We start from the raw sequence: 14,275 nt of genomic DNA, 5'->3' as shown, positions 1-14,275 counted from the left end.
CCCCCCCCCCCCCCCGCACTTGCGTTTCCTCAACAGAACTGGTAAAACCAGCTACCATGGAAGGTGAGGGTGAGGTTTGGAAGTTAAAATGGCGGTGTTGGGTAAAAGTTTGTATACACGCAGTTAGGCACCAAGAGTCCCTTGCATTTTCTGAGTTGCCAGGGAAATCTCTGTTTCTCAGGTAGGGCACTGCTTACCTCACTTGGCCAAGGGCTGTCCCAGAGCTCCCCCCATCAGCTGTTCCCCCAGGCAGTTTGCTCTGTGAACCTTCCACCCACCCACCCCAACAGCTGGAAGAGACAAGACTTTATTGTCATTAAACAGAATCGAACTGGAAAAGTTCTAGATTTTAGGACTACAGATATAAAATGTATAGCTTAAAACAAATGACCTTGCAAGTGCTGCAGATAGTGATATTGAAGTTCCAAATGAAGTTGCAAATAAACTTCAGTGAGTAGATGAATTTACAAACAGAATCTCTGATGAGGAGGAATGACTATCATTGTCTTACTGATGGGTGTTTGTTTTGTGTCAGTTGTTATAATGAACTAAACTGCGGTGAACATTCTAATGGAAGTCTTTGTGAGGACATATATTTTCATTTTTCTTGGGAGCATGCTTGGGAGTAAAACTGCTGCATCACAGAGACGTATATACTTAGCTTTAAAGCAACACGTGTGGTGTGTAATGTATAGAGAAGTTGAATCACTGTGTTGTACACCTGAAGTTAATGGATCATGGTGCATCTACTCTCCTCAAGTGAAAAAAGTACTTTTTAAATCTGAGAAAATTTTTTCCAATGGGCTTTTCTGGTTTTCATTTATTCCTACTTCTGAACTGTCTGTTGAGCTGCCGCTAAACAACACTGGGGGGATATCTAGAGTAACTGAGTTGGATAAGATGGTTCCACTGTAAGGGTTTTGAGGGAACGAGTCCACCCTCCTCGGATTTCCTCATTTGCCCATGACCTTCTTTCATTTCCCTCCCACAGTCATCAGATGACCCAACACAGCTACTCAGAGGCTGACAGTCACATCCTGAGACAGAGGTGTCCTGGGCAGCTGCCTGCACACTTCCCATGGGGGTGACACCTTCTGGGATGGCCCCTTATTTCACAATGTAATTACCGACTCCTGGTATGTTAGTGTCATTTCCTGGATCTGCATGGTGTTAAAACTGAAATAACAATTTCAGTGGGCCTCATTTCATGAGATTATAACTGATACAACTTTATGGAAGATGATTTGATAACAGCTACTGAATTTAATATAATAATTTAGGTGGTTATAACTATACGAAGGTAGAGGCTTACATGTGAAGATATTTATTGCAGAATCATTTTACTGGTGAAGGACTGGAAAAGGCACAGTGTTCATCAGCAGGGTACTCATTAAGTAAATGATTTTTTTTCATAAGGTCAATATTTATTCAGCAGTTACTTCAAATGTGAGAGGTATATTATTGCTAATATGCAAAGGCTTAATGCATGCACATACGCATATAACAAAAAGAAAGCAGGGCAATTGGCTTACTAAAATAACAAATAAAACTCTTATGTGGATAAACTTGTATATGCATAGATTTCTGTGTGGACACAACAGAATAATACTAAATACTAATAATAAACTAATAATAGTATTTAGCTCTAGGAGACAGATCAGGAAAATCAGGCATTGGTGAGAGGGACATTTGTATCTAGTTTGTGTCCCTGCATACAATTGTATTTTTTACTATGAGTTGTACTAATTTGATAATAAGTGGAAAATATTTGATTGATGTAAATGTAGTATTTTAAATGTGATTTTGCCATTATTTAGCACCCCAGCCATCCTCACTTATACACTGTTATTTTTTTGGCGGTTCTCTATGTTGGTGGTTCTGAATCCCTTAAACCTCTCACTTCAAGCAGCTAAGAAGGGTGACCTGGTAGCATTTGAAGTCCTAGAGGGGAAATGTGGCTGAGGAGCCCCAGTCAGAATGCATGCATGTTGCAGAGACCGGAACGGCTTGCATTAGCAGACCCTGGGCTTGGTGTGCAGGGCGGATCCTCTCTGTTTCTCTCTTACCAGGGTTCCTGTGACTAAGATCAGAGAGCGTCTTGTAGAGGGAGTGCAGAAATCACGTGGAGAACATGCAGTTCTTAGGGCTTTGAGATGAAAACTTTTTGACGGAGCTATTTGTCGTCCCCTACGTTTTTGACAAGTGTCTTAGAGCCATTTGTTGTGTTTTCGGCTGACGGATCGCTTGGCCTCTTGCAGGGCTAAATTGGAATCCGGTAGTGGCACAAAATAGACCAGGGGTTGGCTCTTTGGGGCTCAGACTATTTGATGATTACCAGACCTTGAGGTCTGGGTAGAAGGCAGCCTGTGTGTTGAGAGACTCCTGACTAGGAGATTTCAAGTTTGTAATGACCTGCATCATTACACAAAACTTCCCCATCTTCTAAAAACTTGATTAGCCTCAAGAGGGAAGGGTGAAAGTTTCTCTGGCTTTTCCTTGACTGCATCCCCAGGGTTTCCCTGAACTTGACAAGTGTAGTTTCTTAGTGAATAACTCCCCTTGGGGATAGACAGTAGAAGGAAAGAAGGAGAGAGAGAGAGAGAGAGAGAGAGAGAGAGAGAGAGAGAGAGAGAGAGGGAGAGAGAAAGGAGACAATAGGGCTTCCACAGCATTATTATTACTGGACTTTCCCCTAAGTGCTCGTATGAAGACAGTTTTCTCTGCACTGAGGGTGAGGACAGCAGCAGCTTGCCCTGCACCACAGAGCACGTTCTGCTCTAGTCAGGCAGGAGGTACCCTGGGCTGATCCCTGGAGAGCTGTAGAATTTTCCAGGTCACTCTTTTCCTCTAGAGGTGAGTGTCTGCTAGGGGCTCTCCCTCCGTGAAGGAGAGAGTAGGAGAGGATCAGCATGGGAAGCTCTGGGCTTCGTTGCTATCTAAAATGAGGACACCTTCCCTGGAGCATGAAGAGTGGGCTAGGGGAGCTGCATAATGGAGGAGCTCAAATCAAATCCTCCCTCCGCAGCAGAGAGCAGATTCGGCTCTTCCTGGTACTCGTGATAGACGCAGCTCTCTGTTATGACCTAAGACCCTGCTCTCTCATTTGTCATTGTTTCTTGTTTTTGTAATCTTGACATTGTGTAGGGGATCTCCAGGGAGAGAGCCACAGATTGACCAGACAATGCTTTAGTAAAGAGTGAAGAGAGACTCTATTTTATAACAGGAGGAAAAGCAGATCAGGGTGGATATTTTTTGCTCCTTCACTGACACTTGTGAAGAAATTTACTGAATAAATATTAAAAGAGCACAAACTTACCTTGTGTCAGACTTTGTTCTTCGCTCTGGAGATGTGAGAGTGAAGAAGAAAGGCAAAGGTACTTCACTATCAGCTATTGATGAGAGCCAGTAAGAGGAAAATCCCACCAAATAAGAGGGTAAAGTGTGAGATGCTTTTGCTATTTTAGAAAGGATGATTGGAGAGGGCCCATGGGTTGGAGATATTTGAGCCATGATGCGGGAAGAAGGCCAGATTTACTGACCAGATCAGTGTGATCCATTTTGGTGTTTTCTGACACTTTTCCATATTTGTAGGTCTCTGGAGAACATGGGAGGACGTAGACAGCAGATAATCTTTGGGACTGCTCCAAAGTTCTCTGTAAGATGCAGACCATGACTGGTTGGAAATAGACACGGCCTACTCATTGGAAGATATTATCTCCTTGCTGAAACTAGAGATTTGAGACATGGGGAAGGCAGAGGGTGTTGCTTGTTTTCTTTTCTCCTGGTGCCAAGGTGGAGATTGTATAGGACAGATGGGAGCTGGGGATAAAAGTCTCTGCCCCCTCTTTACTCCTCTGGACCCCTATTCCCTGGTGTCCTCTGGTGGCAGAAGGAACAATCTCAGAGCTAGAAGTTTCCAGCTGGAGGCTAATGAGTTTCTTCCTACCAGGGAGAACAGTTGCTAAAATGAGAGATAGAGATGGCATTCATGATAAGAATAAGGAGGAAAAAAGTGGAAAATCCACTTCAGGGAACCAGCTTCCCAGAAGTCAAAGAAAGACTCCATACTTTGTTATCTTATGACAGTTTTCTAGGTAGGCCCACCTCTCTGCTGGCTGGCTCTACTGACAGGCTGAAATGATGATAAAGGAAGTCAAAGTGAGAACTCTAAGTGAACTAAGTTAAATGGAGCCACATTCAGAGGAGATGAAGGAAATATGTAAGCATATCTGAGTGAGAAGGGCAGGTTTTCGTAGGACATGGATGTAAGAGGTAGAGAAGACAGCTTAGGGGATGTAGGGTGGAAGGGTTGGTGGTATAAATGAACCCACTGTGATCAGGGACCTGGAAGGGTGGCAGGTTAAAGCAGAGATGGAGGCAGGATGGCTGTTGAACTAAGAGACAAGGGTGCATACAGGGGTGGGTGGGTTTTCAAGCCTGATGGTGTTAGTGACTATTGTCATTTTCTTTGCATATATATGCTTATTTTCATATATATTTTCTTCATAAAACATTCAAAATCAATCTTGTATGGCAAATAGTGGAGGATGAGCCCACTTGGTCATGATGTGGAGCCTAAGAGCAGAGATGATATTTCCTCAACCTAGGAATAGTTTTAGTCCTTTGAAATTAGAAACATGTGAACTCTCCTTTGTTTTCTAGAGTCCATAAAGAATACGAGCACAGGACTACATGCTGAAGAATTATTCTAGTGCCACTGAATTTTATCTTCTTGGCTTCCATGGCTCCAAAGAACTACACAGTATTCTTTTTGCCACATTCTTCTTTCTCTACTCCGTGACAATCATGGGGAACATGGTCATCATTGTGATTGTCTGTGCTGATAAACGTTTGCAGTCCCCCATGTATTTCTTCCTTGGCCACCTCTCTGTCCTAGAGATCCTGATTACATCCATTGCTGTCCCTGTGATGCTCTGGGGGCTGCTACTTCCTGGGATGCAGACAATATCTTTGACAGCATGTAGTGCACAATTATATTTGTACCTTTCTTTGGGTACATCAGAGTTAGTATTAATTGGAGCAATGGCTGTGGACCGTTATGTGGCTGTCTGTAACCCTTTGAGGTACAACATCATCATGAACAGCAACACCTGCAACGGGGTGGTCATTGTGTCATGGGTGTTTGGGTTCTTGTTTCAAATCTGGCCAGTCTACGCCACGTTTCAGCTTACCTTCTGCAAATCGAATGTGGTAGACCATTTTTTATGTGACCGAGGGCAACTGCTCAAACTATCCTGTGATGATAGCCTTTTCACAGAGTTTATCCTTTTTTTAATGGCTGTTTTCATTATTGTTGGCTCTTTGATCCCTACAATCATCTCCTACACCTACATCATCTCCACCATCGTCAAGATCCCCTCAGCCTCTGGCCGGAGGAAAGCCTTCTCTACTTGTGCCTCTCACTTCACCTTTGTTGTGATCGGCTATGGTACCTGCTTGTTCCTCTATGTGAAACCCAAGCAAACGCAGGCAGCTGAGTACAATAGGGTAGCATCACTGATGGTTTTAGTGGTGACCCCTTTCCTGAACCCATTCATCTTCACCCTCCGGAATGACAAATTCATAGAGGCCTTTCAAGATGTCGTGAAACGGTGCTGTCAACTCCTCAAGGATTAGCTATGTCCTAAGGACAATCATGAACTCCTCATGATGGGCATGAGGAATCTCAAAACACTAATTCAACCTGAAATGATCATTTTCATCATCAAATAGTTTGTGATGCACAAGAGAATTCTAAAAACTCTTCATGGAAATTTTCAGACATGGCTAGTGCTCCAATTTATAATTAGATGATTACTACATGGGAGATCACATTATTATATTTAAATAGATATATATGCTTATATACTTTTATATAGTTATAATATATCTTACAATATAAATTTAACTGGTGTAAATGTACACAATATGTGTGATTTCTTTTAGAATTCTCAACTCTGAATGGGAAAAGCAAGCAAAAGTATAATTCACTCTGTGGTCACTGAGCTACGTGTTTGGTTCTAGGTACTGGGGTCGTTTTCTCATACATTGTCCTGTGATTTAATGATCTTTTTGGTGTCTAAGAGACCCTCTATTTCTTCTGTGAGTGACCCCAAGTCCAGTCTCAGGTCCAACCTTTTCCTGAGGTTCCTGCTCTAAGATCCAACAGGGACAGTCCCTCCCTGTAGATCTTGACTGGCAGTTGTGAGATGAACTCACTCCATAATCCTGACCCCTCCCAACCTCAGGGATGAATGTGTGTTAATTCAGGCACATCTCTAATTGGTGAATTTTCTTAAGGCGAGGAGGGAGGATTGTGGAAAGAAGCATTTTCTCATCTATTATGACTCTCATTATTACACCAGCCCCAAATGTGGGAGGGCAACTGGCTAGTTTTGGTAATTAAAGTACAAGGGTGAGCTGACCTTGCTGTGTCTCTGGGTTGAAGCAGGAGTGCATGGAGGGCAGAAAAAGGGCAGCTCCTGGTCACTTCTCCCCATAGTCCTCACATTGGTCAATCCTGACACAGGACATTCCATCTCCCTTCTCTCAGCTACATTTCTATCTTCCCTTCTTCCTTCCCCATCACAAGGGCCAAGTTTACCAAGCTGTCTTCCAGCTCTACAAGGAGCTTCCTCATCAACATCTCAGTTCCTAGATTGTCCCATCCTGGCCTCTCTTCTTTCACACCACCATTGTCAATATTTCTGCCATTCTTATGTGGCTAAGCAGAGATCATAAGACTGTGCACATAAGGGGCGCCTGGGTGGCTCAGTCAGTTAGGCCTCCGACTTTGGCTCAGGTCAGATCTCACGTTTGTGGGTTTGAGCCCCGCGTCAGGCTCTGTGCTGACAGCTAGCTCAGGGCCTGGAGCCTGCTTCCGGTTCTGTGTCTCCTTCTTCTCTGCCCCTCCCCCCTCTCATGCTCTGTCTCTCTCTGTATCAAAAATAAATAAAACATTAAAAAAATTAAAAAAAAGATAACAAATGGTGGGAGCCAGATCTGGCACTGAGAATAGGTTTGTTACAGAGAAACAGGAGGAGAAGGCTGGGATCAGGCATGTGGTACTGGATTCAAGTTGGTGCATCAGTATGCATGCATCTGTAGATAAATATATGTCTATCGGTGGATTGATTAATATAAGATATAAATAAATGATATGAGAAATGACTCTTCTTTTTCAGAACTATTTTGGCAATTCTATTACCATCTTCTTTCTATATAAATTTTAGAATCAGTTTGTAGAAATCTATAAAAAATCCTGCTGGGATATTGATAAGGACCGTGTCCAATCTATAGTTAAATTATTAAAACCCTACGATATAGGGCCCCTGCATTTGTATATGATTGTACATTTTCTTCCTGACCATGACGTTGAGTAGGGGTCCTTTGATGGTAAGAGGTCAATCCCCATTCTTTCCTCCATCTCTCGTACTTGTTCTCTATGTCTCTTTTCAAATGTAGGCTAATATTTGTCTTTCCTCTGTGACAGTAGGCTTGTTCCTGAGTCTTCCACTGGCATGCACCAGTGGCTTGACCTGTGCATTTTATACCTTTATATGGTCATGATACCATTGTAGAGAACTGTCCAGTAGGCTTTACAACTCCTAACAGCCACACTCGTGTATCAGGACATTCTGGTATATTAGAGTCCTCATCCATTCTTCTGCATCCCCCGTCCCTGCAATCCAATGAGCCAATACTGTTTTGAGTGCTGTGCTGGTGTCCTCTGTCCCTCTCAGGTGCACCACCAGTAGTCCGAAACTGTGTGGTCCTTATTATAGACTCTGACTCACAGGCGTTGCCCCAACCCTGGAGATATTCCTGTTCACATGCTGTATATGACCACTTACTTTTATACTGAAGCATTCATATAATTCTCAAGAATCCAAAATAAAAGGAAACAGAAGTTTTATTCACAATCATAGCAGCATTATTCACACTTGTCAAAAAGTGGAAGTGATGCAAAACCCTCTCTACAGATGAGGAGACTGATGACTGTGTAAACAAAAGGTATTATATGCACATGATGGAATTTTATTCAGACTTAAAAAGCAATGAAATTCTGATACATGCTGTAACATTGCTAAATGAAAGAAAGTAGACATAAAAGGGATAATGTTGTATGATTCTATATGTAAGATATCTAGAATAGTCCTGTTGATAGAGACAGAAAGTAGAATGGTGGCAGCAGAGGTTGTGGAAGGTGGAAAGGGGAGTTACTAATTAATGGGTACCAAGTTTCAGCTTAGGATGGCAAAGTGTTCTGGAGATGGATGGTCGTGATGGTTGCACAACAATATGAATGACTTAATGCTACTGAGTTGCACACCTAAAATAGTTAAAAATGGTGAACCCATATTATATATTTTTACCACAATAAAAAATAAAAAATATCAAATAATTCTAAATGATTTGTATAGTGAATCATCAGACTGTTGCCATTTTTTTTCTGATCCATCGTTCTCTTCATACCCTTCAGAGGTGACTATCTTTGAGAGTTTCTACTGATATATATTTATAAACAATATTCAGGTATTTCTTGACATATCAGCCTTATTTTAAAATTCTTGTTGAATATTCACTCTTTTTTTTTTTTCTGCTTGTATACCCTTACCGATATCATGAGCCTAACAATAAATTATTCCTTGTGCTTTGTGCTCATAGGCCCTCTTACTTGGTTTGCCTCTAAGTTCTGGTTGGACAAACTATCTAGCATCCCTCTAATAAGAACTGATAAGATATAAGCGTTTTTGGATATTTTTATTCCAACAACATACTTCATTGTCACTTTGGTCAGATAAAACACCTGCACACCAGCCACTTGGGATGCTTTGCCTGCAGATCCGCACAACTGTTCTATGTGCATGTCCAGCATTCAGTGTGCCTCACCCTGGTCCTCCCACCTCATAGGCAGCTTGGATGAGCTTTGGGCAAAGGCTATTGAACATGCACAGAAACTCAGCTGAAATCTGTAGGTCAAAGAGGGACCACAAACATGAGCATTAGCTCCTTCCTTTGGGAAAACAAAAGGGAGGTTGTCAGCACCTGGCCTGGTGCTTGCATGATCTAGAGGACAAACAAGCTTAAGAATTCACCAAGAGAGGGCTCAAGAAGCAAGTGATTCCATATAAGTCCCAAGAAAGCCTCCAAATCACTAGAATCACTCAGAATCAGTAGCCTCACCTGGATGATAGTAGGCCTTCTTCTCCTGAAGCCTGTCACTAATTTAATCTAATCCATTAATGAAAAATGAAATATTATTCAACCATTAAAAAGAAGGAAATCCTGTCATTTCCTAACAACATGCGTAGCAAGATAACAGCACAGATAAACCTTGAGGTCATTATTCCAAGTGAAATAAGTCAGACAAAGACAAATATTGTATGATTTCCCTTATACATGGAACCTAGAAAAGCCAAACATAGAAATAGAGAGTAGACTGATAGTTGCCAAGGTCTGGGGAATGTGAGAAATTTAGAGATGTTCAAAAGGTACAGTCCCCCTAGTTTAAGATGGATAAGTTCTGGGATCTAACGTACAGCACGGTGACTACAGAACTATACTACATTGTATGCTTGTAAGTTGCTAGTAGATCTTAAAGTTTCTCACCATGAAATAAAAATAATTATGTGTTAGGTAATTTTATTATGGTAATCTGTGCATAGTGTATGTATCAAATTATTCCTATCTGCATAATTACATGAAGAAAAGTATGGAAGGTAATGTTGGTAATTACCTATTGAGCTATTAAGAGTAAGAGTGGAATAAGTATTTTTTATTGAATAGTCTGTTTTTTAACCCCCTCTGTATTTCTTGTCATTTATTTAAATTCGAGTTAGTTAACATATAATATAGTATTGGTTTCAGGAGTAGAGTTTAGTGATTATTTACCTACATATAATACCCAGTGCTGATTCCAACAAGTGCCCTCCTTAATGATTATCACTCATTTTTAGCCCATACCCCCACCCTTGCCCCTCCAACAACCCTCTGCTTGTTCTCCATATTTAGGAGTGTCATGTGGTTTGCCTCTGTCTCTGTTTTTATCTTATTTTTCCTTACTTTCCCTTATGTTCATCTGTTTTGTTTTTTAAAATCCACTTATGAGTGAAGTCATATGATACTGAATTATTCACTTGGCATAATACTCTAGTTCCATTCATGTTGTTGCAAATAGCAAGATTTCCTTCTTTTTGATCACAGAGTAATATTCCATTCTATTACAGCTGATGTCATAAAAATGACAGCCTGTGCTCTCTTCTAGGATGTTTATGGTTTCAGGTTTCACTTTTTGGTCTTTCATCCATTTTGAGCTTATTTTTTGTGTATGGTGTAAGAAAGTGGTCCAGTTTCATTCATTCTTTTGCATTCTGCAATCCAGTTTTCCAAACACCATTTGTTGAAGAGACTGTCATTCCCATTGCATACTCTTGCCTCCTCTGTCAAAGATTAATGGACCATATAAGTGTGGGTTTACTTCTTGGCTCTCCATTCTGTTCTAACGTTCTATGAATCTACTTTTGTGTTAATACTGTATTGCTTTGATGACTACAGATTTGTAGTATATGTTGAAATTTAGGATTGTGATACCTCCGGTTTTGTTTTTTAGTTTTCGGGATTGCTTTGGCTATTCAAGGTCTTTTGTGGTTCCATACAAATTTTAATATTATCTATCTGTGAAACATGCTGTTGGTATTTTGAAAAGGATTGCCATAAATCTGTAGGTGGCTTTGGGTTGTACGGACATGTTAATATTTGTTCTTCTAACCCATGAACATGGAATATTGTTCTATTTGTTTGGGTCCATCACAATTTCTTTCATCAATGTTTTATAGTTTTCAGGGTACAGGTGTTTCACCTCCTTAGTTAAGTATATTCCAAAGTATTTTACTGTGTTTCAGGCAATTGTAAATGGGATTTTTTTTTCTTCATTTGTCTACTGCTACTTCACCATCAGGGTATAGAAATGCAATGAGTTTTTCTATATTGATTTTGTATTCTGCAATATTACTGAATACATTTATCAGTTTTAGTAGGTTTTTTTTGGTGGAGTATTTAGAGTTTTCTGTATATAATATCATGTCATTTTCAAGGAGGTGAAAGTTTTACTTCTTTCCTACCAGTTTGGATGCCTTCTATTTCTTTGGTCTCGATTGCTGTGCCTAGGACTTCCAGTACTATTGAATAATAGTGGAAAGGGTGGACATTCTAGTCTTGTTCCTGACTTTAGGAGAAAATTTCTCCATACCATGGAGTATGATGTTAGCTGAGGGCTTTTCATGTAATGCCTTTATTATGTTGAGGTATGTTCCCTCTAAATCTACTTTGGTGAGAGTTTTTACCATGAGTAGATGTTGCACTTTGTCAAATGCTTTTTCTGCCTCTATTGAAATTATTATATATATTTTTTCTTTTCTTTTACTGAAGTAATGTATTGTGTTCATTGATTTGCAAAAATCGAACCAACTTGCATCCTAGGAGTTTATCCCTCTTGGTTGTGGTGAATGACTTTTCCAATGTGCTTTTGGAATTGGTTTGCTAATAGTTTACTGAGAACTTTTGCATCTATGATCATCCAAGATATTGGCCAGTAGTTTTTATTTGTTTGTTTGTTTTGTAGTGTCTTTCTTTATCTGGTTTTGGTATCACAGTAATAGTGCCTTCATAGAATGACTTGGGAAGATTTCCTTTTCCTTCAATTTTTTGGAATAGTTTGAGAATACGTACAAACTCCTCTTTAAATGTTTAATAGAATTTGGCTGTGAATCTATCTGGTCCCAGACTTTTGTGTGTTGAGAATTTTTTTAATTACTAATTCAACTTCATTGCTGGTAATAAGTCTGTTCAAATTTTCTATTTCTTCTTGATTCAATTTGGGAGGTTATAAGTTTCTAGGCATCTATCCATTTCATTCAGGTGGTCCAATTTGTTGAAATATAATTTTTCATAATATTTTGTTACAATCTTTTGTAATTCTATAGTGCTGGTTGTTACTTTTCCTCTTTCATTTCTGATTTTGTTTATTTGAATCCTTTCTCTCCCTCCCTCTCTCTCTCTCTCTTTCTCTGATTAGTCTGGCTAAAGGTTTAACGATTTTGTTGATCTATTCAAAGAACCAGCCTACAGCTTAATTGATCTGTTTTACTGGTTTTTTGTGTGTTTGTTTTTATTTTTTAGTTTCTCTTTCATTTATTTCTGCTCTAATCTTTATTATTTCCCTTCTTATACAGGTTTTGGGTCTTATTTGTTTTTCCTTTCCTAGCTCTTTTAGGTTTAAGGTTAGGTTGTTTATTTGAGATTTTTCTTGCTCTTTGATATAGACTTTTATTGCTATAGACTTCCTTCTGAGAACAGATTTTGCTCCATCCCACAGATTTTGGACCTAAGTGTTTTCATTTTCAACTGTGTCCACCTATTTTTTATTTTCTCTTTGATTCCTTCATTGACCCATACATTGTTTAGCAACACGTTATTTAATTTCCATGTATTTCTATTCTTTCTAGATTTTTTCTTGCGGTTGATTTCTAGTTTCTTTGTGTTGTGGTCAGAAAAGATTCATGGTGTGACTTTAATGTTTTCAATTTTTTTGAGGCTTGTGTGGCCTCACATGTAATCTATTCTGAAGAATATTCTGTGTGTACTTTAAAAAGAATATGTATTCTGCTATTTTAAGATGGAATAGTCTGAATATATGTTAGATTTATCTTGTCCCATGAGTCATTCAAAGCCACTGCTTCCTTACTGATTTTCTATTTAGATGTTCTATCTATTGATGTAAGTGGGGTGTTAAAGTTCTCTATTATTATTGTAGTACTATTGCTTACATTCTGTATGTTTGGTAACAGATGCTTTATGTATTTCGGTGCTTCTACTTTAGATGCAAAAATATTTATAATTGTTATATGCTCTTGTTGGATTGTTCCCTTTATGATTGTATCATGTCCTTCTTTGTCTCTTGCACAGTCTTTATTTTAATGTCTGTTTTGTCTGATATAATTATTGCTACCCCAGTTTTCTTCCACTTCCTTTTGCATGAGCAATGCATTTATATCTCTTTATGTTCATTCTATATGTGTCTTTAGGTTTGAAATGAGTCTCTTGTAGTTGGTGGGTCCTGCTTTTTTATTCATTCCGTCACCCTGTTTTTTTTTTTTTTTTGATTGGAGCCTTTAGCCATTTACATTTTTAGGAATTTTTGATAGGTATATACTCATTGCCATTTTGTTACTTGCTTTATGGTTGTTTTTACACTTCTCTGTTTCTTTTTTCTCTTGCTTCTCCTCTCATGGTTTGCTGGCATTCTTTAACGATACACTTGGATTTCTTTCTTTTTATTTTTTGCATATCTATTAGTGGCTTTTGATTTGCAGTTCCCATTAGGTTTATTTATAACATCTTATGCATATAGCAGCATATATTAAGTTGATGGTTGCTTAAGCTTGTTTTGGAAGAATAAACATTGTGAAAAGCAATCTATACATTCAATGCAATCCCCATCAAAATTGCACCAACATTCTTCTCAAAGCTAGAACAAAGTATCCTCAAATTCGTATGGAACCACAAAAGACCCCAAATAGCCAAAGTTATATTGAAGAAGAAAACCAAAATGGGAGGCATCACAATCCCAGACTTTAGCCTCTACTACAAAGCTGTCATCATCAAGACAGTATGGTATTGGCACAAAAACAGACACATAGACCAATGGAATAGAATAGAGAACCCAGAACTAGGCCCACAAATGTACAGCCAATTAATTTTTGACAAAGCAGGAAAGAGTATCTGATGGAAAAAAGACTGCCTCTTTAGCAGGTGGTGCTGGGAGAACTGGACAGCAACATGCAGAAGAATGAAACTAGACCAGTTTCTTATACCAACACAAAAATAAACTCAAAATGGCTGAAGGACCTGAATGTGAGACAGGAAACCATTAAAACCCTCGAGGAGAAAGTAGGAAACAACCTCCTTGACCTCAGCCACAGCAATTTTCTACTTGACACATCCCCAAAGGCAAGGGAAATGAAAGCAAAAATGAATACTGGGACCTCATCAAGATAAAAATCTTCTGCACTGCAAAGGAAACAATCAAGAAAACTAATAGGCAACCGACAGAATGGGAAAAGATAGTTGCAAATGACATATCAGATAAAGGGCTAATATCGAAAATGTACAAGGAACTCACCAAACTTCACACTCACAAAACAAATAATCCAGTGAAGAAATGGGCAGAAGATATGAACAGACACTTCTCCAAAGAGGACATCCAGATGGCCTA

General features: G+C 39.3%; 2 protein-coding genes across 4 annotated transcripts in view; both read left to right on the top strand.

Annotated features, from left to right (window-relative positions):
* The window catches only part of LOC115304956 (serine protease 58-like), a 41,999-nt gene extending 40,930 nt beyond the window's left edge, over positions 1-1,069 (top strand). The window contains exon 5 of the mRNA XM_029955312.1: positions 992-1,069. Coding sequence (XP_029811172.1) covers positions 992-1,027 — 36 coding nt within the window. The 3' untranslated portion in view covers positions 1,028-1,069. The remainder of the gene's footprint in view (positions 1-991) is intronic.
* Positions 1-5,698, top strand: part of LOC115304925 (olfactory receptor 9A4-like) — an 18,163-nt gene extending 12,465 nt beyond the window's left edge. For 2 of the 3 annotated variants that reach the window (XM_029955279.1, XM_029955289.1), the window contains exon 2: positions 4,663-5,698. In XM_029955279.1, coding sequence (XP_029811139.1) covers positions 4,693-5,637 — 945 coding nt within the window. In that variant the 5' untranslated portion in view covers positions 4,663-4,692 and the 3' untranslated portion in view covers positions 5,638-5,698. Of the gene's footprint in view, positions 1-1,050; positions 1,137-4,662 lie in introns of those variants that run through there. The other variant, XM_029955274.1, reaches the window with a different exon arrangement.
* The last annotated feature ends 8,577 nt before the right edge of the window (positions 5,699-14,275 follow it).

Source organism: Suricata suricatta, chromosome 2, assembly GCF_006229205.1.
Source record: "Suricata suricatta isolate VVHF042 chromosome 2, meerkat_22Aug2017_6uvM2_HiC, whole genome shotgun sequence".
Taxonomy (NCBI): Eukaryota; Metazoa; Chordata; class Mammalia; order Carnivora; family Herpestidae; genus Suricata; species Suricata suricatta.
The sequence above is the reverse complement of the archived record's forward strand: the minus strand, read 5'-3'. Positions and strand labels throughout refer to the sequence as shown.